At 37.4% G+C, this 26,841-nt stretch overlaps 1 protein-coding gene across 1 annotated transcript in view; it reads left to right on the top strand.

Moving 5' to 3' along the window:
• LOC145989165 (protein commissureless 2 homolog) overlaps nucleotides 1-22,740 on the top strand; it is an 84,841-nt gene extending 62,101 nt beyond the window's left edge. Inside the window, exon 2 of the mRNA XM_083124460.1 lies at nucleotides 22,279-22,740. Within this exon, the coding sequence (XP_082980586.1) occupies nucleotides 22,279-22,523 (245 nt within the window). The 3' untranslated portion in view covers nucleotides 22,524-22,740. The remainder of the gene's footprint in view (nucleotides 1-22,278) is intronic.
• Nucleotides 22,741-26,841: the final 4,101 nt, after the last annotated feature.

A 26,841-nucleotide genomic window follows, 5' to 3' on the forward strand; every position in this document is an offset into this window, starting at 1 on the left:
AGCCAACAACAAGAAAGGCCAAATACAAGGTGGGGGATCAAGTAAGAATAAGCAAATATAAGCACTTATTCAAGAGAGGCTTTACAAGAAACTGGAGCACTGAATTATTTACAGTGGTTCAAGTTAAACCTGGGACCCTTAACACATATATAATAAAGGATCACCGAGGAGAAATTCTCAAAGGCAGGTTCTATGAACAAGAGCTCAGCAAAACTAAACAGCCTGACACATATCTCATAGAAAAAATTATCCGCAAAAAAGGCAACAAGTTACTTGTCAAATGGCTGGGACTTCCAGAACACAGCTGGATCGATGCAAACAAAATAATAATATGAGCACCTGGGATGTTATAAAAAGGCTGCCAGAACCTGAACAACAGAATAAGAGAAATGGCAAGTTGCTACCTGATAATATTTGGTGTCTTATTGTTGGGCCATCTGCTTGTGGTAAAACTACACTAATGGTTGATAATTTTTTATTGGCACCCAACTGGTTAGACTGGAAAAACAGGCACTTGTATATCTTCTCTAAGAGCTTGGAACAATTAAAATATCAGCAGCTGATGAAGCTATATGATGGATTGGATATTGCCACTTTTGAACCAGATGTTAAGCCACTTCATGAATGTCTCGATAATTCTGTTGTTGTGTTTGATGACATTATACTGGATAATCAAAACAAGGTTAGAAATTTCTTTACACAGGGCCGGCACAAAAACATTGATTGCTTCTACCTGGCACAGACTTTTTCAAAAATACCCAAGCAACTGATCCGAGACAACAGCAATTTTATATGTGTGTTTCATCAAGATCATACCAACCTCAAACACATACATGATGAATATGTAGGTGGGGACTTGAGCTACAATGATTTTTCTAAGTTTTGCAGTAGGTGCTGGAACCAGGACAGTTATGGGTTTGTCACAATTGATATGACAAGAACACCCAATAGTGGCAAATACAGAAATAAAATCAACAATTTTCTAGACATTGAAACATATATAAATAAACATGAAAAGGCCAATCATTGATGATCTTAAATTAAGAGATTATCTTGTAAAAAGATTTAAGGGATGGAAATCAGAGAACCGAGGAATTTATGAAAAACACAAACAAACAGAACAGCCTGTAATTGATGCTATTAATAATTTAGGTAAAAATATCAAAACTGTTACAGAGCAAAATCAAAATTTGATCACAGAGCTTGTACCTGTAGCTGCTAGGAACATATTAGATTATCCATTCACCCCACTTTCCAGTATTCACACACCTAGTCCTATTGCTCCTAGAAGAATTGAGGCTAGTCAGGATCCTATTGAATTGGGTCTTCTTGCTCAAAAATATTTAACCACACCTAAAGACAATAAAGATGAGGTTTTTGGCTTATATGCTGACACAGAGCAGGATGGTAGCATCATACATAGAATTGGCAATTTCAGAGTAACATTTATGGGAGATGATATAATTGTATATTCAGAATCTCATCTTGGAGAAAAAGGTGCTTTTGTTAAGTACCCCGGCACACCTGGATTGTGGGAACTGATGACTAGGAAGAGACCTGGCAGCTATACAGATCAAGATTATGAGCATTACAAAGAAATATTAATAAAATCAGATGCTCTATACCAGAACAATGATCCCACACAAAAAAGAGTCAAGTCTAGCAGTGGAGCAAAATATAACAACTTAATCAAGCCCATATGGTCACATATTAAGACTGGCAGTGGGATCAAACATTACAACACCCTGCCCAAAGAATTTGTGTGGGTTGATGATGTCAGGAAACTTGTAGATAGGTTATTGGTGATAGCTGGGGAGGAAAATGCTGGGAACCACAATTTTTACAATGAAAAGGTTGGAATTATGGACATGATAAGCACCAAATTGTCTAATTTTATAGTGAATGACACTAAGGGGATTGGATATCTCATAAAAATAATTAATACTCTACCACCTAAATTTTGGAATATTTCTGAGGGTCGGGGCCTTGTTAATGACATTATAAACAAGCTGCCATTTGAACTACATATTCCAGGCTATCAGTATTGTGGTCCAGGCACAAAACTGGATCATAGATTAAACAGAGGGGATCCTGGTGTTAATCCTTTAGATGCTGCTTGTAGAGACCATGATATTGCATACAACACACATTCTGATCTTGACAAGAGACATGTTGCAGACAAGAAATTAGAAGAGGCTGCATTTGGCAGATTTGTAAGCAAAGATGCTTCTTTAAGTGAAAAAATAGCAGCATTGGGAACCACCATAGCTATGAACACCAAACAAAAATTGGGGTGGGGGTTGTGAATATGTATATAATAAACCTACAATGAAGGCCAAGGGTGTTATGTATCAAGTACCTTATGCAGGTCTCAAATCTCTTAAAACTATTGACAGTCTTTTAACTAAAAAGCAGCGCAAGAAAAAAAATTCTTGTATTGCAAAGGGGCATGGTATGAAATTGTTGCTTAGTACCCCCCAATTAAAAAAATTACAGCAATCAAGAAAAAAATCACATGTGGGGGGATTTATATTTACCATCCCTGCCATCTTAGCTGCTCTCGGGGCTGTTGGGAGCTTGGCCGGGGGATCAGCCGCCATAGCAAAAACAGTAATAGATGCCAAGAAGAATAGGGCAGAATTAGATGAGCAAAAGCGCCATAACCTGGCCATTGAGAAACAAGGCAATGGTGTTAAGAGAGCCATGAATAAGTTTAAAATAAACAAGAGCCGCTTACAAACCAAGATATTGAAGCTTTAATCAAGCCACTGGGCATCAAAAATTTTAGAGGTGTGTACATGTCTGATTCTTTACCAGAACAACCACTCAACAAAGAGTGTGGCATTGTTAATTTGGATAAGTACAAAAATCAGGGCACTCACTGGATTTATCTTAAATATTTAAACAATAAGGCATTTGTGTTTGATTCATTTGGAGGTGTTCCACCTGAAAATTTAGTAAAATATCTAAATTCAGCTAATCTTTATTACAATAATGCCCGTGTTCAAAACTTCAAAGATGTTAATTGTGGACATTTGTGTTTATCTGTTCTTAGATATATGTCTCAAATAAATAAACCATCAATTGAAAATTTTCAAAAAGCCTTGTGGTATTTAAAACATGATGGGGGTATTTCATCTCACCAGCCAAAATTCAATATTGAAACTCAAATTGCATGATGACATAGTGTATCCCAAAACAATAGCTCTCAGAGCATTTTATGGCATGTACCTAATCCCCAATATTACACACCACAACAACAAAATTGCAGTAGGGGATGAAAAAATTGTCATTACTCCAGGGCAATATAATCTATCCACTTTAAATGCTCAATTACCCAGAGGTATAGTGTTAAGTCAAAATTCTGTCACTCACAGAGTAGAAATTGTATCTGCCACAGAAACAGTGGATCTGGGTACTATAGGAGAGCTGTTAGGCTTTGAGAACAACACAAAACTTGAACCAGGCATCAAACACACTGCTATGAATATACCTAAATTCTTAGCCATAGAGACTCTGAATATTCACTGTAATGTGGCTGAGGGTATGATCACCAAATCAAATGGTATAGGCACTCACAAACAAACAGGCATCATTGCAACATTCAAACCTAATTCTGAATTTATGGAGCCCATCATCTACAATCCATCCCCAACATTATATTTTCCTGTGTGTCATAATAGAATAGATTATATTGAATTGATGGTCACTAATGAAAAAGAAGAATTAGTTGATTTTGCTGGAGCCACAACAACTGCAATCATAGAGATTAACATTTAAATAAAAATACATACAAGAAAAAAATGGAAAATATTGAGAGTTATGAGCTACAATCATTCCCCCCAAACAGGAGGACATTTGCAAATTTAAATCAACCCAACACAGAGGTTGAGGTTGATCTTGATGTAGGGGATGGCTTTATACACCCCCACAGAGCAGATTTATACATCAAATTTGATGTTGTAAAGCTCGATGGTACAGATTATCCGGCAAATTCAAATATAAGACTTGTAGACAATTTTGTGCCGCATCTATTCACTGAAATTGAGGTCAGAAAACATGGTGTTGTTATAAACAGAGTGGATTATCCCGGCATTACCTCCACAGCTTTGGCCACATTGAAATTATCCAAAACCGAGGCTTCTTACTACAAAATCGGTGGATTTGAGGCTGGTGATAAGATATTATCTAAGAACCACACAGTGCTGTTCCCTATGCGCCTATTGCCAGGATTCTTCTCAGATTACAAAGAAATTATGTGGAAGGGTGGGTTAAGAATTACATTTAGAAGAGCTGCAAATGATAACAATGCTTTGATGAGGTACAGCACATTAAACTCTACAGGAGAAGCTCTGCCCAATACCCTACCAGATGCAGGCAAATGTATTATTCAGACTATGGAGTTAAGAATTCCTGTTGTTGAATACGAGCCCAGTTATGCTCTTAAATACAAAGCTGATATAATAAAAAATCCACAGATTCCTCTGCAATTTTATACATATCAATGCGTACAGAAGCCCGCATCTGGTACATATTATGAGTTTGATGCTACAAATTCATTCTCCAGTATTCAATACGACATGCCTGATTTTGTGGTAGTACTGTTTCAGACTGGAAGACACAACAATCAGGAAAAAAATTCAAGTAAATTTGATAACTGCAACATCAAGAACATATATCTTAAAAATAGCAGAAATGAGGTCTTTCCTAGAGAAAATTACAATTTAGACATGTCCAAGGATGATTTCCTCAAATTATATGAGGCATTTTCTTCCTTCAAACGTGTCACTACAGGCAATACTGATATGTATTACACACCAGATGAATTCAAAGCACAGAGACCCATGTTTGTAATTAACACTTCAAAAAGAAAACAGGTTGTGGTGAATGAGAGGACAAATATTAAAATTATCTGTGAATTCCATGAGGCATTACCTGATGACACCATATGTAGTGTTATTCTCATAGGAGAAAAATCATATGTTTATGATGTAAGAAATGAGAGGGTCACAGAGCAATTCTAGAAGATATTATGCTGTTGCACAACACACTTTGCTGTCAGGGAGGCCTATGCACTCTGCCAGGTTTGAAATCTTGATTATAGGCCATAAAATTATGTCTACAACACTTCTGCTTGCAGCAGGAAAGCTTTATTACTTACCTAAATTTTATACTATATCTGCCTGTGGCAGGAAAGCTGAAATACAGAAATATATTCTGTAAGTTACAGACTCGGGGCTTATATTATTGCGTCAAGACCAAACCTAAAATACAATTCAGTTTGCACGACAATATCCAAGAAGTCAATATAATTATTACTAGGAATTTCCTCAATATGATGGATGGCAAGTAATTTTCTTTGAAGGGGTGCACAGTGTAGATAAGAATTTTCTCTTTGAGTCCCATGATAAATGACATGTAATTTCCCTCTGAAAAAAACATAGTGCAGGTTAAGCCAACAGATAAAATCTCCCAGGCATATAGAAAGAAGGCAATTACTCTTTGATGATGAATAATATGTTATTTCTCTCTGAAAAGACGCAGTGTAGATTATATCTGTTGGCATACAGAAAGAAGACAATTACTCTTTGATGATGAATAATATGTTATTTCTATCTGAAAAGACGCAGTGTAGATTATATCTGCTGGCATAAAAGAAATATAATTTTCCCGGGCAAGCAATAAATTATTGCTTGCCAAAACATAGGATTGATTAAAAGATTAGAAGAACATGGAAGCAATTAATTATGTTTACTTGACCTCTCTTCCAGTGTATTGATCAGGGAGTTTTGCTTCATAAAAATATAACAGCAGTTAATGTGATTTTATACCCAGACAACAGCTATTAACTAGGCTCTGTTGTATAACACTTTTACCAGGTTTTCAGATCTGGGAGTTGTATATCAACTAGCAGTAATTATTCTCAAAATCTCACGTATGGAAATATTATTTTGCCACATGTATTTCAATCTATCAGGACTCGAACCCAGAACCCCTTGTTTATCAATTAAACTTAAACTGGAAGTAAATATGTGTGTATATGGGTGGGTATATGTGTGTGTATGTATGGGTTTTTACTTAATTTCAGGTGTAGCCAAAAAAATATCAATTTTTGACAAGTTTATAGACAAAAATCTAGCTGATGCAACTTTTGTAAGTATAGACAAATCAATCTGAGGAGGCTCTTCCTTTCACAAAAAATTCCAGACGGCATTTTTACAAAAATCTTGGATTAGGCAGGGTTCCACACTAGAGCAAAAAACTCATATGAGCATGTTGAGCTTGTTTTAAGTATAGCCAAACCTGCTTGAGGGGAGCTCTTCCTTTCCTGAGTTTATAATAGCATATTTTATACTACTTGTGGCAATTCATTACATACTAATTTTACCCCTTTTCCCACTCGAGTTCAATGGAAGGATACCTCCGCAAATATCGAATGAAAAGTTCTCATCATGTGCAATTCTCCATTAAATGTTTTCGCCGAGTCGTACTACCTTCGTTTTCTTTGTTACAAACAAGTATTGTTTGCACATTACATGTAGGAGGAGAGTTGCATCTACATTTCACATTGGTCAGCTCCTTCTACTTACTTTCAGGAGCGAAGGCTTGTGGGGTAGTGTTTACCGTTCAGGACTGTCAATCTAATGGTCGTAGGTTCAAACCCTTCCAGTGGCAGAAAATTTTCGTAAGTTTTAGACCTATCCCATTGTGTTCATTGTCCGTGTGAAACGGAATGATACAGTTTGGAATTAACGATGGGGGAAGGGGAAATATTAAATTACAAAATCTCCATTTCAACGGAGAAGTGGACAAAAATTGGAGAATTCTTATAAATATTAAAATTACATTCATGTTTTTAGTGGTATAATCGCAGGTAAAATCAAATCATACATGGAAGATTTTATCTTGCTCTGAAAGAACCCAAAAGGCATTTCGAACCGATCTAATACATTCTCCAATACATTTCAAAATGTTATTGAATGTTTCATGTCGATAATTTAACCAATGCATCAATTCTTGACGCTGAGACGATATTTTCTGAAACTACCTCTTCTCTTCAGCCCCTTCTGTTCTTCTCTTCTCCTTCTTCTCTCCCCTCCTTCTGTTCTGCTTTTATCTCATATCGTCTTCCCTACTTTTCTTGCATCTTATCTCCATCCCACTCATCCCCACTCCTCGTATCTCCTTTCCTGTCTTAGATTTCCGACTCCACTTCACTCTTCTCCTCTTCTTTTCATTCTTCTCTTTTTCTCTCCATTACTCTACTCTCCACTCCCCTCTTCTCGTCTCCTCTTCTCTCATCTCGTTTTCCTCCTCTTTTCTCTTCTTTGCTCCATTTTCATCATCTCTCCTAGAATCTTCTTCCAATCTCCTCTTCTCTCCTCTCTTTCTTCTCTCCTCTACTTTTCCTCTTCTCTTTTCGCTTTCTCTTTCTGCTCTCCTTTGTCACCTCTCGTTTTCTCTCACCTCTTTTCCTTTCTGTAGACTCATCAGCGATGAAATACCAGAAAACCTATTTTTTTTCTTTGAGAATAAATTTTGTCAATTGCGATATAATAGTGATATTTTTAATAATTTTATACAATAATACTTGTTTTTATTTTTTCGCGTATTTTATAAATATCTATTGTGCATGTGGCAACCCTGAAATTGAGCCTAACTCTACACGCAACCCACCAACGCCTTGTGTAAATTGGGTTGCCTAGTTTAAAATGTCGTTGTCCTAAAACTTTTGAGAGACACTGTACATGAAAGTTATACATGTTATATGTTTTATGTATCTTCGGCATGCATTTTCTGCTATTCAAAAATACAGTTTGTGTGCTTGTTTTCCATTATTAGCTAATGTAAAGTTGCTGGTGTTGAAAAAAATATTTCAAATAGTTTGTTCCAAATAAATGCTTTAGCACAGACATCTGCCCCCTTTTTGCGTAAGTTAAGAGGATAATATCGTCTTTGATACTACTACTACCACTAGTTGTAGTGGAAATAATAATAATAATAATGACATTATTGTTCTTGTTGTTATATATATATATATAAGACCATATATATATATATATATATATATATATATATATATATATATATATATATATAAGACCATATATATATGTCATTATTAATGTTTTTGTTATTATTATTGGTACATTTATCCTAGTACTTGACCTCCCCCCAGACAAAAATTCGTTGTTCGCCTCTGACGAAAAATGTTTATATATCCTCTTTCAGTGCATCTGCTTGTTGGCATTCGTAATATTTGATATTTTTAGGAATACTGGACCCTAAAGGGGGAGGCGAGATTATGACCCACACAAACCTCCTTGGGCACGCCACTGATTGCTACCCCAAGTGTTGACGTTACCGTGCATCACTGTTTTTTCTTTTTAATAAACTCCTCCGGTATTGCTGAAATATTCACTTTAGAGAGAGACCTTCTATCTCTTCGGCCCTCGACCCGAACTACTCGTAACACTACACTGATGCTCCGGAAGTTACGCTGTCGTCAATGTCTTCAGCTTCGGACCCGAACTGGAACTAGTAGTAGACTTAGTTACTTTACGGTATTTAGTCCTTTTCATTTTCGAATCACTAGATCTTATAAAGCCACCAATGGACACTGACTGATAACTAAGCGACTGTATGAACTGTCACACTTACCTTTGAACTCTCATTAACCGATTCTGTTGTACACATCAACTTGGAAATTGAAGCCGCGTATTTTAACCTCATTATATTCTAGTACTTTCCGCAGATAAAAGGATTCGTTAATATTGCCAGTAGTTCGACTCCTTCTCTTATTCAAGAACGTTCCCTCTCGCGCTTTCCAGAGATTAAAAAATTGCAATGAATCGCCCTACGTGTGGCGCCCTACATTTGCAGCTTCCAAATGCTGACAAGTCTTTACATAGTGCTGCGACAACACCGAAAGCGCAAGAAAAGTTTTAATGCAATATTATCAACAACAGGGTTATAGAACATATTCCGTGTTACCTTGGTAAGTATTTCTCTCCTTATATTATCGGCACATTATTCAAGAAAACAAAAACCTAATTCCATGTAGTGTAAACTGAAAAAGTTTAAGGGGGGTTCCAGCGCCCTTATCCCACCTTGGATAAGCGCTATTAACAATAACAGGGTTATAGAACATTCTCCGTCTTGCATCGATAATTAATTATCTCCTTATTATCGTCACATTATTCAAGAAGCCAAAAACCTAATTTTATGTATTGTAATCTGAAAAATATCCTGGGCGGGGGCTCGAGCCACCTGATCTCCACCTTGGATACGCGTTATTGACAATAACAGGGTTATAGAACATTCTGTGTCTTGTCTCGATAATTATTTCTCTCAAATTACCATCACATTTTTCAAGAAGCCATGAACCCAATTTTATGTAGCGTAAACTGAAAAATTTCCTGAAGGGGGTGCTGGAGCCCCCTGATTCCCACCTTGGATACGTGCTTGACTTGATAATTATTCCTCTCCTTAAATTATCGTCATATTATTTTATTTCACACCACAAGAAACAAAAAACCTCATTTTATCTAGTGTAAACCGAAAACTTTCAGCGGGGATCTCGAGCCCCCTTAGCCCCCTTGGATACGTGCTTGCTGCAAGTGTCCCTTCATCAATTTAAACTAATCATCACTCATCCTGTTCGTCGCGATTAGCCAAAAGTGGAAGAAGACGCTAAATAACAAAAACACAAATACAAATGTATCCTCATCGTGGCGATCAACTGGAGAATCTGAAAAGTAATGTAAAAATATTAAAGGGAAATTCCAGGATATTCAGTAAAAATTCATATCAGAATATGCCCGGACAAGAACTTTCCTTAGAATTAGACATTTAAAATAAATGCAATAGGTTAGCTGGAAAGAAAAGCTGGCAGTGGACTACAGCCTACAGGGACAATATATTACGCAAATAATTGTAATATAATTAAGCCTTGTTTCCATATTTAAAAACACTAAGTTGCTGACCAAGGCAATTTATTATTAAGATAAAAACACTTAACAGGTAACGTTTCGACCCTGTATCAGGGTCTTCCTCAGACGAAGAACTAAACTAAAATGATGAAATATTCTTCACACAGTGTATGTGTATGTAATCTTTCTGTGTGAAGTATATTTCATCATTTTAGTTTAGTTCTTCGTCTGAGGAAGACCCTGATACAGGGTCGAAACGTTACCTGTTAAGTGTTTTTATCTTAATAATAAATTGCCTTGGTCAGCAACTTAGTATTTTTACGCAAATAATGTCTGAAAAAGAAACTATGCATTGTTTCGGAATAAATGTATTCTTCTATCGCGTATTTCATCTCTTGTTGTCAAATTAAATTAACAGCTTTGGTGTATAATATCAAAAGATGAATGAAAACGCAGCTTTTCATGGGCCATCTGCTACATTCTCCGCATTGCTTTCTTCCGCTCGTGTCCGCTTGGTGACGTCACAAGCTCTAGCCAATAACGTGCAAGTCGCGGAGTGCCCTCCCTGAGTTTAATGGATTACCCCCCCCCCCCCAGCACACACAACTTTTCTGGTCTATTTTTGTGACATACCGGCAGCGTTTTATTTCCCAAACGAGGTAATTGTGTCTACCAAGTCACTATGAACTCGATATTGAACACAATAACATAATTACATAACCAATTATGTAACAACTTTGTCAGCAAGAGTAGGTAAAATTCAACAATATCGAAAATAAGAATTTTGTAGTCACTTCATATATCGTCAGGTGTATACAAGACCATGCCGAGCTGTTGAAATCATCTCACCCCAAGGACCTTAGAAATAATTCTGCTAATAATGCTAATAATAAAGCATGGGCAATGAACAATATTTAAGTCGCAAAACTGCTCCAGCACTTAAATATATGACGTTACTCGGTGGATACTTTAATGTCATTTTTAAGGCATGCTTTAAATTTTTCTGTGCCGCATTCCGGTCTGGGCAGGTAACCTGTACTTTTTTTTTGTCTATCTGTCTGGTCTTGGTGCAATCGAGTGGAGCTCCTACTTTGTCACGTACGTGGATGAAAATGGAAAAGTCACATGTACCAGATCAAATATGTTTAATGCACTGTCAAATAGCAACGTACAATTACATTGAGTCAAATGTATAGTTCTGTGAACCCTTGGTTTCAGAACCAAACTAATTTCAGACTATATTATTATTGTGCACATATAAAATCACTATCATGCAAAACATGTTTACTACAAATCGAAATTGCAGTATATTGAAATAAGAACTAAAAGTTATGAGAAATGGTAAGTTCTTAAGTTTGTGCAATAAAGCTTTACCTTTTACCCTTTTCTTTACCCTCTTAATGACAGGTTTTCCTCGTTTAATTTTCTAGCGTGGTCGTCTTGTAATCAAGGGGTCCCGGGTTCGATATCCGGTGGAGGCACTTAGTTGTTCGGATCTCACTTTAAACTGTAGGTGTAATCCTGATTAGCCTTCCTGTGCATAAAGTGGACTTAAAACACCAACTCAATCAATCGTTTAATTTTAATTTCTCAAGTAGTTGAGCTTTAACCTCTTGTCCTTGTGTGTGCTGAGAACTCCCATATAGCCTCAAATTTACCATTGGCATGAAGATTTTGGTCCTCAGATATTTTTGGTCTTAGAGTTCATATACCCACAACTCTCGTTTAATCAACTAACACGGATCAAACTTCAAGCTGTAGGTCCAGTCCCGATTAGCCTATTTGACCACAAAGGTGGACTTACGTTAGTTATAACTCCCCTCCCTCATACACAAGTCGCTGAATTTATATTTTTCCTCTTATCCGTAGCGTGGGTAGCGCTCTCGAATTTGTGCTAGCAGTTACGTGTTCGATCTCCGGCAGGAGCTCCAAAATGTTGCTGCAGACCCAGCATCGTGAGGACAATCGGGGAGCTACTTGAAAGCGATACTAGCGGACTCCGGTCTCGAAAGCCAGAAAACAACGGCGATGGGAATTGATGCGCTCAGTGATGAACCGTTTGGCAGAGCTGTTGTAGGTGGTTGTGCCACCAAGTTTAGTATTCGTATTTTACATCAGCTTTCGTGCCTCTATCGCGACAATGAGAATGGATGATGACTGGATGAAATTTATAAGGGACGCGCGCACAGGATTGGAGCTCAAAGCCGGAATCATCACTGGTAAATGTGCGTGTATTGTTCTGCTGGTGCACATAATGTCTCGGACGATGTAGTCAACTTTTGCAAGGGCAAGATAACAACCCATGATGATGTAGACCTACGCAGCCATCAACTTCAACCTCACCTCCACCACAACCATTCGCGAATATAATATTCATGATATTATCATGAAGCGGAAATAAAATAAGCTGAATGAAGAGTCCGCATCATATTAAGATTTGGCAATTTTGCAGCCCTCGATTCGAGCGCCCGAAGCCCACTCCCTCCTCTCGCTCATTCTCTTTTCTGTGGGTGTGCCTGTCTCTACGTAGACGCCTATTCGCATTTCACCTTCTTTTAATTAACTGCCTTACGATTAGTGCTTCTTGTATCAACCGAAGTATCTAAATTAATTAAATACAGCAAACCACTCTGCACTCTTAAGGACAAAGATTTGGCTAATCTGTGCTCAGGCAGCTGTGACAAATGAAGCACTTCACGCCTGCCGCTTAATCCAAAAATTGCGTAATCCAAACAATCTTTGGTTCCAATTACTTTGGGTTAACGAGGTCGCACCGCGGTTGGGCGAAACGAGACGTAACGGGTTTTATGTAAAGCGTGCCATTGAAGTATTCAAGGTCATTAGCTGAGGTAAACTCGCTTGCCGAAGGAAGTTACGTGCAAACGCTAACCAGAAATAGGAATGGCCAAAAAAAATCGGATCTGATCTACCAGTTTCCGAAACTATCCGGATCCGATGTGAACCGGGCATCGAAAAGTGGGTACCCAAATTCAATGTTACCCTGAACCAGGATATTTCAGGATCCGGGGCTGGTCATGCAAAACTACGCCATTGAAGGCTACGTGGTTCTGGCGACTGGAAGCATAGTCAGGAACAGGGTACTTACTTGTGGCTGTTTATATTTCTTATGGTTAATCGCGATGAAGAAGATGAATGCCGGACCAGGATTCAAATCTGGCACCCCTGGCTTCGTAGCGTGATACGCTGACCAGTCCGACGGGCTGGTATCGTCGTATAAGAACCAGAGGAACATAATTACAAAAATCCGTTGGAACTCTCTTTGGAGTCAGATCGACAAGTCTCCACTTTTAATCCTTAGCAGTAAGATGGAGTCACGTATCTCCAATTTACTGACTCTTTGAGAGAGTCATCATTAGAGCCCGGATTTGTAAGTAATTACATATTCTATTCATCTCTAAGAATAGATGGCGCAGTGGCAGCGTCGTTGCCTTGTAATGAAGGGGGTCCGGGGTTCGATATCCCGTGGAGACGCAAAGTGGTTCGGATCCTACTTTAAACTGTAGGTCCAGTCTCAATTAGCTTTTCTGTGCATAAAGTAGACTTAAAACACCAATAAATAAAATCTATTCCTTTCTAAATACATACCTTCAACAGGAAAATGTCAACGTATTATATAACTGACATGATTTTGAATAAGTTTTATGTTACATATTTTACATATTTGCCAGGATATTACATATTTGCTAATTTACTTTACATAAAGCAACATATTTCGGTAATTTTTCCTATCTTGATCCTTTTTCCTATATTTTTGATCGGTGAAACATGATGAAAATTTGTAGTTCATGTGGTGACATATTTTTTTTTAATAAATGAGATGCATAGTGCACAAAGTAGACATAAAACACCAATCAATAAAATCTATTCCTTTCTAAATACATACCTTCAACAGGAAAATGTCAACGTATTATATAACTGACATGATTTTGCATAAGTTTTATGTTACATATTTTACATATTTGCCACGATATTACATATTTTACATATTTTCTAAGTTACTTTACATAAAGCAACATATTTCGGTAAGTTTTCCTATCTTGATCCTTTTTCCTATATTTTTGATCACTGAAACATGATGAAAATTTGTAGTTCAAGTGGTGACATATTTTTTTTTTTAATAAATGAGATTCATAGTGCTTACGGTCACCTAAAATTGACTGCCAAGTCCAAAGACGGACAAAACGAAAGATTCTGGAGTTTCTCGCCGTCCTACTTCTGAACAACTTGTGGCCTAATTTGAACAACTTATGTCCTTCAAATTTAGTTGGATATGTTCAAATAAAATAAAATATCTAGCAGTATTCTTGAAATTACTTGCATACTCGATTATTATTAATGTTATACCGGGTGATCCGTTTGAGATGTCAGAAAAGTAAACCGTTGTGTACAATAAGCTAATGTACGTATCTCTGAGCAGTTTGTTGTAACATATGCAGTGAGTGCAGGTTTAAAGACTTCAGCCATGTGGCTGTACTAGTGTGCATATAAAACTCGAAAATTTCACATCCCATACCATACATTGTGCGCTGTTGTGGCGTGACCACTATCTTTATCTACCATAAACGCTCGCGCCACGCAGCTGTCTGTAAACCTTAACTCACTCAAAACTTACATCATTTCTGCATATATTAGAACAAACTGCTCAGAGATACGTACATTAACCTATTGTACACAACGGTTTACTTTTCTGACATTTCAAACGGATCACCCGATATATTCTTTGATACTACATATTTAGCTACACATTCTTTTGATAATAAATGTTTAGGTACATATTTTATCAATTATTGTTACATATTTATGTACATATTTTCTACTTTGATATTACATAAAAGTCCGGGGTCTAGTCATCATTTTGTAACCTCCATTTAATTTTTTTTTCCAAGACAAAAATAGTAATAGGAATCATTTTAAGGGGAATCTGTATTTACCACCTTGGTTTTTCCCGAGTTCTTTTCTGCTTTCACTTGAAAATTTTGCTTTTCTCAAAATTTTGGGATGGGCTGCAGTCCCATCAGCTCCCGCTTTGCTTGCGCCAGTTCCCCTGCAAATTTTATAGAATGGAGTTAATCCCTCTGGTTCTCACACGACGATATAATCTTATTGGTATAATATTTAATTGACAGAGACTTATCGACAACTGTACTAAATGTAATTCGATGTTCCAGTAAAAGTAACCATTTGTAAGCAGTTTAATTTTGAAATCAATTTTTGTGATTATTGCTTAACATTTTGAAGTATTGTTGAAGTAGTTTTGCAGTCAAATCGTCAACATGTGTAAATTTTGCTATTTTGAATTACAGAGTTGATAATATTTATATTACTATGAAATACAGCGTGGACAAAATAGGGAACCTTGATTGACACCATATGTTACGTTAGCTGAATCAGAAATATGCCCCAAATTCTTCACGTTAAATCCAAATCGAGGCAGTTTCACTTGCAGTATATCATGCACCACACTATCAAGAGCTTTGGAAATATCAATCTCCAATTGAACGCATTTTGAATAGTGCACGTAAAATTTAGTATATTTGTGAACGTCGATTTTTCTTGATATGAACCAAATTAACATCAAATTTTCAAAGAGAAGTACTAAATAGCTACATCCAAAGTGGAAATGTGTCTTATCATTTGAAGCATTTATTGAAATCTATTATCGAGCCAGGCGCGAGAAACTCAGGAGGTCGGGTATAGAATATAGAACCTTCAGTAGTGAGATCTTGAGACGGTTGTAGATCTTAACTCAAAGTTGTCCTGCATATTCATAATAAACAGTGTGACCATTAAGAAATAATCAATTTACGTATATCTAGCCCGTGAGCAAAAGATGCCGAGTTTTAGCCATTATATTCACTACCATTGCCTTTGTGTTTCTCTACATCTGTGGCAAGCCTACGTGAAGTCGGAACCATTGTCTCCCGCCGGGAATCTAGTCCAAATTCCAAGGCAACAACTTTCACCCATACGCCGCCGAGAGGCCTCATGTGTTTTTAAAAACCTCTAAATTGAAGAAGCCATAAAGGACAATGCGGCCTCTCCTCGAGTTAAATCAGACAAAGCGAGACTTATAAGGAATACAGCTGGAAAAACCAACCAGCGGGAGGGGAAGGTGATTTGGTCCAGTAAAGATACTGTGAGCTTTTCTACGTACATGTATTGCACACACTTATAGGCTTTTGTAAAACCTTTTGAGTGTTGATGTATTTTTTTTAATGCAATCCTCATTATTTCATTGAACTTTGTGTAAAATTTGAAAGAGATCTCATCATTGGTTAAGGAGGAAAGAAATAAAATCTAAGCAAGGGTGTCTTGTGTCGAGTGACAGACAACACTGATGTAATGACATTTCAAACTGCTGTAAAATGAAAACCGTTTGAGATAGTGATTCTTTTTTAGGTGATTTCTTTCAACCATAAGGGAAGGGTGCATACCAAGTTTCAACGAAATCGGAGTTGGTGGGTGACATGGCCGCGTTGAAATGGCGTGGAATGACCCATACGGCAAAAACAAATGAGCAACTACAAGAAATGGCTGTATTACAAAATGACTTCATGAACCTTTAAAACTCTTAACTGACACTGCAAGTGAAATAGGTTAGCCGTAATTAGCAAAAAGCCAAAAAAGCCAAAATTTTCTTTTTTTTTAAAAAAAAAAAAAAAAGGCCGGCTTTTTATCGAGGAAAAAAAGTCCATTCAAAAAAAAGCCAGCTTTTTTGCAACTCTAATTCTTGGCCATCTACAAAGCCCAGAAACTACATTGCAGAAGAAAAATAGATTATAAGATGTGCATAAAATTAATTTCAAAAGATGATGGTGCTTCAAGAGTTGGAAACCTGATTTCGTAGAGGTTGGCAACCTGTCCGAGCTTGAAAAGATTGTGAAACCACAAGTCCTTCAACCGACTCTGGTCCTTTAACCATACGGCCATACCGAGGGCTAGCATTCGTCTTTCGGAGCAGTGTTGTTTCTAGCATGGAATTTTTCCAGGAACGTGACGTTTTGGGGAAAAAAATACAGGAAGGGGGGAGGGGGAGAGAAACATGCGAAAATCTGCATCCACTCCTTTGACAGTGTCGGTGGAGGCACATAGTGGTTCGGATCCCACTTTAAACTGTAGGTCCAGTCCCGATTAGCCTTACTGTGCATAAAGTGGACTTAAAACACCAAATCAAAACCAAAAAATCCTTTGACAGTGTGTCCAGCTACCATAGCTTGTTGTCAGGTGCAACAGTTCTGTCGATACATGAAAAAACAGAATTTTGAGGTAGAAAAGGGGAATTGTTTGGCCTTGTTTCAAAAGGAGAACTGCTACAAGCTAATGATGCATTTTTTAAAAAAAGCAGTGATTGTTATTCTTTTTTGGAGAAAACATTATTTTCCCTTTTATTCACCAGATATTAGTATCTAAAATTGTTAAGTGTCCTCCTACGTGGCCTTGCGGCCTAAGCCGCTGTGCTTTGGGCTCCGACTGCGGGACGGCATTGGTTCGAGTCCGCCTGGGTTCAGTCTCTGGGTACTCGGCCTATGTATAGGGCCGGTGGCAACCCACCATCGCGAGGAAATTGGGGAGCTACGAGTGAGTAGCGTAATCCGGTCTCGGAAATCTCCTACAACGACTGGGGGTTCGACGTGCTGACCCCACGTCACCCCATTACCGGTTGAAGAACTCCACACCTCTAGGTAGGATTGTGCGAGGGAGACTGGCAGTCGGGAGATAGGCCAAGGCCCTTCCAGGGCTGTCGAGCCAATGAATTATTATTATTATTATTATTATTATTATTATTATTATTATTATTATTATTAAACTTGCGAAGTGGTTGTTTTTTTTCCTCCATTTTAAGGCTGCGATTTTAATAACGTGTAAGATAATCCATTCCCCCTCCCCCCCCAATCCCCTCCTGCACTGAGGATGGAAAAATCTCAGCAAGTTTCAAGCAGATATTCAGTCCTCAGTATTAAGGACTGGGGTAAATACCGTGTGAGACTGGCTTTATTCGGAACTGACAGCTTGTGCTATATCCGTCTGTGCTTTATCCCATATCGTTTTTTTCCCTTTACTAATAGAAGCGAAAGCATCTGCTGGGAGCAGTTGGTGGCCTGCTTCGGAGCATGCGTTGAGGTCAAAGCAAATTAATATTTGAGTCCAGAACTGGCGCTCTAATTGCACACGCTTTCACGAAGTAATTGATGTAACCGTGAAGAGCAAAAAAATCTGGGAGTGGCTGAAGTAGCACAAAACACCTCCAAATGAACAGGCGGCAAGTACAAGAAACAGCCTTTCTATGCGAGGATCTCGTAGCACAGCATTTAGGTGCGTTTAAGAAGCTCATCCAACAACATCTTTAACGATAAACAGCAAAATTATTTACAGCAAAATTATTTTTACGTGTGAGAGAGGCAAACAAGAAGGTATCACCTCATGAATAATGCCTCTTTCTAAGAATGTGAAGCTAATATTGAGTTTTTTTATACTGTGGCATTCAAGACAAAAAAAATCACAGCGGTAGATATACATTAATTTTGAAAAATGTTTATTAGGTATCCATGAAAAGAATACAGTTGAGTTTAGATAGCAATATGTTAGAAACTTATTATTGAAGACGTTTTTGCAAGACTCTTAACAATAAACCTCTGTTACTAGTGCTACCGTATTTCTAACTACTGTCCATCAATGCCGAATTCATAGTCCAGTCCCTGCCCATAAGACCCGCAGAAATTTTGAGGTGGACAAGTTTTCTCTTTTGATCCTGTTTGGGCATGGCTAAAGAAGAAAAAAAAATTGGGTAGACATCTGGCATACCGGGCCCAAGTTTTCTAGGGGCCCATAAATTCAAGATGACCGCCGCTTCACGCACCAAACAAAATAAATCGATCACAACTCCTTTAAAATTGGTTTTTGACAATTTTGCACACACACACATATTTTGTTCAGAATTAAAAACTGAACAAAAAATATTCTTACAGTTATTTTCATATCTCGCACCGTTATGAAGATATATCCAGTGAAAGAATTCCATACCATTTTCTGCAAGGATGCTAAGCAATATTTTACACTTTACTTGATATTCCTGCATATAAAGGGCAAAAAAACTACGTAGTTACAAAAATTATAATAATATATTTTCACTTGCTATTTATTAACAGATAATACCTCTGGAAAAATTTGATAAACGAACTCTGAATCAGGATATGGACAGTATTTTATGCTCAGAACCGCCGTGGCGGCCATCTTGGATTCCCTACGCCATGTACCTTCTCTTGACACATTGTCCAGCAAAACACTTGGTATTATACATACGATTGCATATCTCAAAATGAAGGCATCCTCCATACACATGTCTTCCCTTCATTTAAAAACCCAACGAACCTACAAATGGTCAAAATGACTTCTGAAGGAGATAAGGAGACATGGTCGATTTTCTTTGTTAATGTCTTCAGAGGCAGCCATCTTTGATGTATAACGTCACACAGGCCATGCGCCACAATAGTAGGCATCAACAAAGTATCACAGACAGTGATTTTTTGCCCTTTATATGCCGGAATGTCATGTAAAGTGCAAAATATTGCTTAGAATTCTTGCAGAAGAGGGTATGGAATTCTTTCACTGGATATATCTTCATACCAGTGCGAGATATGAAAATAACGGTAAGAATATTTTTTGTTCAGTTTTTAATTCTGAACAAAATATGTGTGTATGTAAAATTGTCAAAAACAAATTTTAAAGGAGTTATGATCGATTTATTTTGTTTGGTGCGTGAAGCGGCGGTCATCTTGAATTTATGGACCCCTAGAAAACTTGGGCCCGGTATGCCAGATGTCTACCCAAGATTTTGTCCTTTCTTTAGGCATGTTCTAACATCATCAAAAGAGAGAACTCGCCCACAATAAAATTTCTGCGGGTCTTACGGCCAGGGACTGGATCATCACCTTTCATTTCAGATTCTCTTCTGTTTCCGTAGGCATGATTTTAATATTTATTTTCACTAGTGTTAACATAATTTACTGGTTCATAAAATATGAACTCGTAAGCATTTCTTACACTAGTCATGTAAAATGTAATACATGGTGGCGTGAGTTGCCCCCCACTTTTTGCCCCCGTACTATGGCCTCTGAATGCTAAGTCTTGTCTACAAAGAAAAGTAAAATGTCCTTGCCCCCCCCCCCCCAAGACAACTCCATGTCTTATTAAGTGATTTTAAAATACTTGTTTTCACTAGCGAACTCTAGGGTTAAGAATAAGAAGTAGATATGACGTCAGGCGTGATCTGATTGGTGCTGCGCAATGCGAGCTCGAGTGTAAAGAGCGACCAGGAAGGCTCGGACACTCAAGTTCTGGGTAGCACGCCGATCAGATACACTGCACGTACACTAACGCCATTCATGTAAAGGTAGAGTTCGTTAGATCTAATTTGTAAAACAGTAGAGAATTAGTCTGTGTATTTAAGTTAAATTATGTGTTTAATGGAACTAGAGAAGGGTTCCAAAGGATTTCTGTTACCATTAGTATATTTTGCAATTTGTTTTCACAAGACGTGTAATAAAAACCATGTTAATATATATATTTTCCTTCAAGCATTCTGGTAGTAATATTTTCAATGAACATATCCGAGACACAGAGGGCTCTCTCTGGGACGCTCCACTGCGCGGTCACATCAGCCTCGATTCCTCACGGGAGTTTTCCTCCAAGGAATCGAGGGTGGTGATACTACTTAGTTTTGGTACTCAATCGCAGTTACTTCTAATACGTACATGGAATGTCAGGGTTCCAAGTTGAAGTTATGTTCGATACACAATTTTCGTTTCATTTCACGATTTCATTCCCAATTAAATATTTTGCTTTTGGCAGGGGTGCTAGGAAATTCACTCTTGGAGGTGAGATCAAGGGCGCCGACTTTCCAAAATTTCTGTGGGTGCATATCAATGGCGGTTAGATCTGTAATTATCAAGTATTGTATACTTTAAACAACTTACATGCACAATGATTGCAAGAGGCAATGATATTATCAACACGTTACTAAAAGAAAATACCACATTCATAGAAATTGAAATGAAAAAATCTTCATAAATGCAAATAATTTTAATTGTATTGCAGAAAGAACTATGCAAGGATTTTGTTGTGAACAGAAACTACAAAATGACTAACTTCATGTACCAAATAATAATAATAATAATCATGACATGTTAACTTTTAATATAAAACACATTCCTTCTTACGTCATTTGCACTTATGAATTTATTTATGAACATGCAAAATTGCCAAATCATTCAATCTTTTTTGGGTCATTGTTTACCGCGAAAACGTTATCATTTCGAACAAATGCATTACACAAATCCCTGTCTGCAGAAGTAGCAGTTGCCGACGGAAACACTATACTGGAATCAAAAGCGTTTTTACACACACAACAGAACACTTTGTCCAATTCTTTGTCGTAATAAATCCAAGGAAATGTATTTTTCCATCCTTCATGGTATGACCTGCCTGACGATTTCTTGACACTTGTTGCTAATGTACTACAGGAACTGGCAGAAGACACATTCTCGGGTTCCTTATTTTTTGACTGAACATGCTTTTCACTATGTATTCACTAACGTATGACGAATTTATCCATAGCGACTAGCAAACCTACTGTTCGAATTCGAAAGTATGTAAAGAAGCAATACTCAATATTGTATTTCAGCTTTCCACACGCGTCCCGTGCCACGTTTGGAAATTGCGAAATTTTTTGCCCGGCGAAGTAGAAATTTTAACTTCCATCTCAATGTTTTAATTGCTTATTATTTTTTGATAATGGCAAGTGAGAAATATTTATTTTATTTTGTTTTTATCAAACTAAAAATCTTGTGGGTGCGGCGCACCCACACGATTATTTATGTGGGTGCTCGAGCCCCGGAGCACCCACGTAGTCGGCGCGCATGGGTGAGATATATGGACATTATTATTATTATGAGTTGTTCTTGGAGCTACTGATACCACTAACGGTGACCAGAGATAACATTAATATCCCTAGTATTCGATGTTCCACAACTGGATGGTTTGCTAATTTTTATTATCCATTATTGCATTTTGAAAAATCCAACCGCCTTCTTAATTGCCGTTCCGCTAAACAAGAGGGATGCAATGATTTATGCAAACATCTCGAACACCCCCGTAACGCCCCACAAAATTTCCTCAACACCCGCCTAAAATATTTTACATTTTTTGGTCAGTTTGCCTCTAAATTTACACTTACGCCCCTGGATTTTCGAAAAGTGAGAGGGTACAGATATATGTCTGATCATTACGTATCTTTCCGTTGTTAATTTGTTATTCTTTCTCTTTCCAGTGTTTAGCAACGCCACCGCAACACAAACTCAAGACATACCTCCACCTCAACCGACCCCAGACGCTGAATCTCTACCAAGCTACACGTTGGTCTCTGGTCTGCCAAGTTACGATGAAGCCCTCGCACAACTGAAGCAAGCGAAACAGGCGACAGGAAGTTCTTCCAAGTCGGCGGAAGCACACGACAACAGGCAAAAGGTGTCCAAATTATCTGTAATGGAATTATTTCACTTTTACAAGAGTTAGCGTGCAGACCAACAGCTTACGTTCGATTTCCGATCTCCGATGAGCGATTATCTCGTTTGTGAAATCTACAGGAAGTGAAAAATATGACGATCAAAACTATCAAACGTCATTTCGTAATGCATTTCTGATGATAGGCAAAGACTGTAGTGTCACGTTGTTTATATTAATGTAATGAATATAACAATCTTATTTTTAATATTAAATCATTCGTTCAATCTGTGTGTGATTTATTTACTGCCCGTCAAATGAGAGGCGGAATTTAACTGCTGCAAACCTACTTCACCTAAGCAGTTAAGTTGAAAATGTGATTTAGAAACACAATAAAACAGCAAGACTGTATCGTAGTAAATAAAAGCAGTGGTAATTTGAGAATGAAACTCATTAGAAACAACTCTAGAAGAATGGCAGAAAAATGCAATGTTGAAGTTTATAAATTGAGAGAGAATAAGAGAGAATAAAACTGTCTAAATTCCAGCCTTAGAATATGTTTACATATTATCAAATGGATCTGGGTCAATGTGCATTCACATTGTTACATTATACGATCTTATACGAGGAGCTTAGGAAATATTAATGAACAAGAAATCTCGACTATACTGACACACATTTAGTCTATTAATTGTGCATCAGCTCAAGCATAGCTAATAACTGGAGAAGTCGACTTGCATTTGTCTTCACGCCATTTTGCTTCTACATATAATAAAGCACAAGTTGTAATCTTACCTGTGCACTCCTCCCACTCACCAACACATACATATATTGCAGCAATAGGCCAAATATTATTCGAAACCTGTAAAAAATAAGTCTGAAAAACATTATCGCAAATTAATATTTTAGCGATGTTTCACTTCAGCCGTGATAAATGTGGAAAAGGAATAAGAATGTGATACAAAGTGTAAAGAGGATTAAAAAATGTGTGTGAGCAAATGTAGTTCAAGAGACCTTGGGTAAATTTTGGAATTCAACTTCCCTAAACAAGTATAGCTATCGAAAGAAACCGCATAGATAAAAATTTGTCAGGTATATATTTTCATGTTCAATGATTGGGCAAGAACGGAGAGAACACAGGAAAAGAAAATAACCTGTGCTGTTCAGAAGATAGCAAGTATCTACTGACCTTGGCCTTCATGTACTGCACGCTCTTTATTTATCGCGCGGGCTATTGATAATATTGTGAAAGAGGCACATAAATGTGGTTAATGGGAATCAAATTGCTGCCTCCCTCTTTTATCGTTACCTGCTGCTGTCGTGTAATAAGTGGTTATGGGGGTTCCAGTCTCCCATGCAAGACTAGAGACGTAGCTAGGTTGATAACTTTGCGGCGCGGAAGAGGAGGGGGGAGGGGACAAATGTAAGATTTTTTCTATGAAACCATTAAAAGGGGCCTATACCATATAGGCTATATGTGTGTCCTTATCGAAAAGGAAGACTATTTTCTCCTTTAACCCAACAAAGGCAACGTTAGAAATAATTGCAAAATTTTATCCGGTTTTGCAGGAACATCTGAGATTGATACAGACTCGCGAAATCCACGATCATTATTGGGAATCTAAATTTAGAATGAATTCATTAACTTAATGGCGTTGAGAATAACAAAGGAAATTCTAGACAGTCTTAAGAAATCCATGTATTTTATGTGTTACATTAGATTTGACCACCAAGAACAAATGTCATTAGTCTTTAGATTTGTAAATTTGTCTAAAAAAAATTGAGGAGTAGAGGTGCTAAACTTGACTTTTTATGCACCCGACGATGGTACTTCCATTATACGACTTTAGAGGATTCCACTCCCGACGTGTGAGCGTAAAGCTACGAAACCAAAAGTGCCACGTTCCGATCCGTGCATCATGTTTGTTCCATCATCATTTCTTCAGGTCATAAAAATCCTCATCGTCGCAATTAATCGTAGAGATAGAAAAGCGTCCTAAAATAATTAGGAATGAAAAATAGAAAATGCCGTCTTGAAGTTAACAGGAGCAGAGTACGCCAAGCATGGTAATTACCTTTCTCTCTATAGAGCGTCTATACCTTAAAAGTCAGTATGGGTTAAATGGAGCGCGGCGTTGCCAGATCAACAAACGGAGGCGCATCGAGTCGCTGTTAATCAGTAATGATTCCGACAAATTTATTTCCTTAATATCGTATAGGAAATCTTCAAAATCTATGTATTTTGGGAAAAACGATAGTTAACGTAAGATTTGTATGTAAATGTTTATATTTCGACGTAACTATTTACTATTTTACATTTGCATTATATGTGTAATACACGCAACTATTGTTACTTCTTTCGTTGAATGCTGTATTTTTTTACATAAACAGAATTAAATAAATGCAAAAACAAACATTAAGATATATTTTTTTACGGAAAATAAAGTAATAGCAAAGTGCTCACGTACCTTTAAGCGTAACTACTGTCATCGTCTGGTAATGACGTTACATCCTCCAGAAATCTTCTGTTTCTCTTGATGGACCCGGTTCCATCGTATTTTCTCGTTCTGCCATTATTCTGTTTCCCATTCTTTTAGACTTCTTTTTTGCCGGTGTTCTAAGAGGACCTTCGGTTTCTTCCTTTTGTATTCTGTATATAAGACGTTCAGAACACTCCGTAACATCAGCCGTTGTCTTAACAGCCTTGCTGATATTCATTGACTGTAAAAAGTGATTTAGGACGCGCATAACTACTCGTATTATGCCTTCTCAAAGTTTACAAATACTGCGTCTTTTTCCAGCTTTTCTATCCATTATTAAACTAAATATGTAACTTACATGCAATCCACAATTAGAACACTGCACTTCCTACGAACCGGGGCACCTGCCTGCAACTGAATTGTAACATCTGTGGCGCGCAATGAATTTGATACGCGAGACAGCACGCGTATACAAACTACGATTGTGCAATAAATAAAGATGCTGTGGAGTAACAATGTATTCTAAAAATAATAACAACAATGGTCAACACTTTTCTCCCTTGCTCTACACGTGTATCGCGACAAACCGAAAAGTTCCTCGCTAACCAATTTTTTCGTGTTACGGTCTGATGATTTATACAAAATATCCAATGTAATATATATATATAAACTCTCCTCGTAGGCAAATTAATTCACTCAGGCGAAGAATATCATATCTACAAACACCATAGATTCCATAGAAAAAAAACTGGCGAAGTTGTTCAAGCGGTTTGATATTTATAGCTTTTGAAGTATTTACTACAAAAAAATTAAGCGTTTTGCAAAATTGCATAATTATGGAAATTTCAGATCACATGAATTTATGACAGGTTATATAATGCCGTCATTAAATAGAGCATAAAAAAACTCTACAGGATAATGATTTCACTGTGTGAAATTTATGACTTTACATTTTGTAAATTTTGTACATATGGCAACGCAGTTCAGTAGAGAAGGACCTAGCTATTGGCACAACTCGTGTATTAGAGAGAGAGGGAGAGAGAGAGGGAAGTACTCCATTTACTTCCATACTGACTTTTAAGGTTGAGACGCTCTATAGTAGACAATGACAACAGAAAATGTTTGATAAGTAATTTGTATATCTATATATCTTAATTACATTATGTAACTATTGTTCGCTATATAACTTGAAATTAATTATAGGGCAAAAGAAGGGATGTTCGTCATGCTGGGAATTTCGTCGTACTTGTGGTTTTTGTAATCGTAGATAAAAAAACTATCGGTTGGAGACACTCAGTGATGCCTATAAAAAATCAAGTAACATGTGCCTTGTTTCCACTGACGTCTGCAGTGTGGTGAGCGAACTACAAGTAGCAAGCAAGCAGTACAGTTTGGATTTGGAATGCAAAGTTGCGTCTACACAGAAGACAAAGAAAGGTGCCGAATTTCAATACTACGTTGGAAATTGTAATTTCGTGGCAGATAATAATTATTTTTCTTACTTTTAATTATTGATATCGTAACCTCAAACCGTAAGAGGGTCGTGAAAAGATTTGCTTTGGAAAGCGTGCATGTATACAAGTAAACATAAGTTGTTTTCTTTCGACTATGCATTTGCTGGTAGATTCGCCAGAGTAACAGAAAATGTGGCAATCAAGTCAACATTTTGTGGTGACTGTGGCGATGATTACTTGAATCACACAGGTAAGAAAGTGTATTGGTACCAATGCTTAATTTGCCAACAATGGTTTCATGATGACTGAGACAAAGGTTCAGTTAAAGTGTGGTCTGTGCACAATGTGTGATGATGGTGACCCAGTTGCTTCCGATTCAGAATCTGATTAAATGATAGGTAAATAAGTTAAATGGCGAATTTCCCAGCATGTGGCGGGAATTTCGCCACTTTTTTC

Source organism: Lepisma saccharinum, chromosome 1 (assembly GCF_977018435.1).
Source record: "Lepisma saccharinum chromosome 1, izLepSacc3.1, whole genome shotgun sequence".
Taxonomy (NCBI): Eukaryota; Metazoa; Arthropoda; class Insecta; order Zygentoma; family Lepismatidae; genus Lepisma; species Lepisma saccharinum.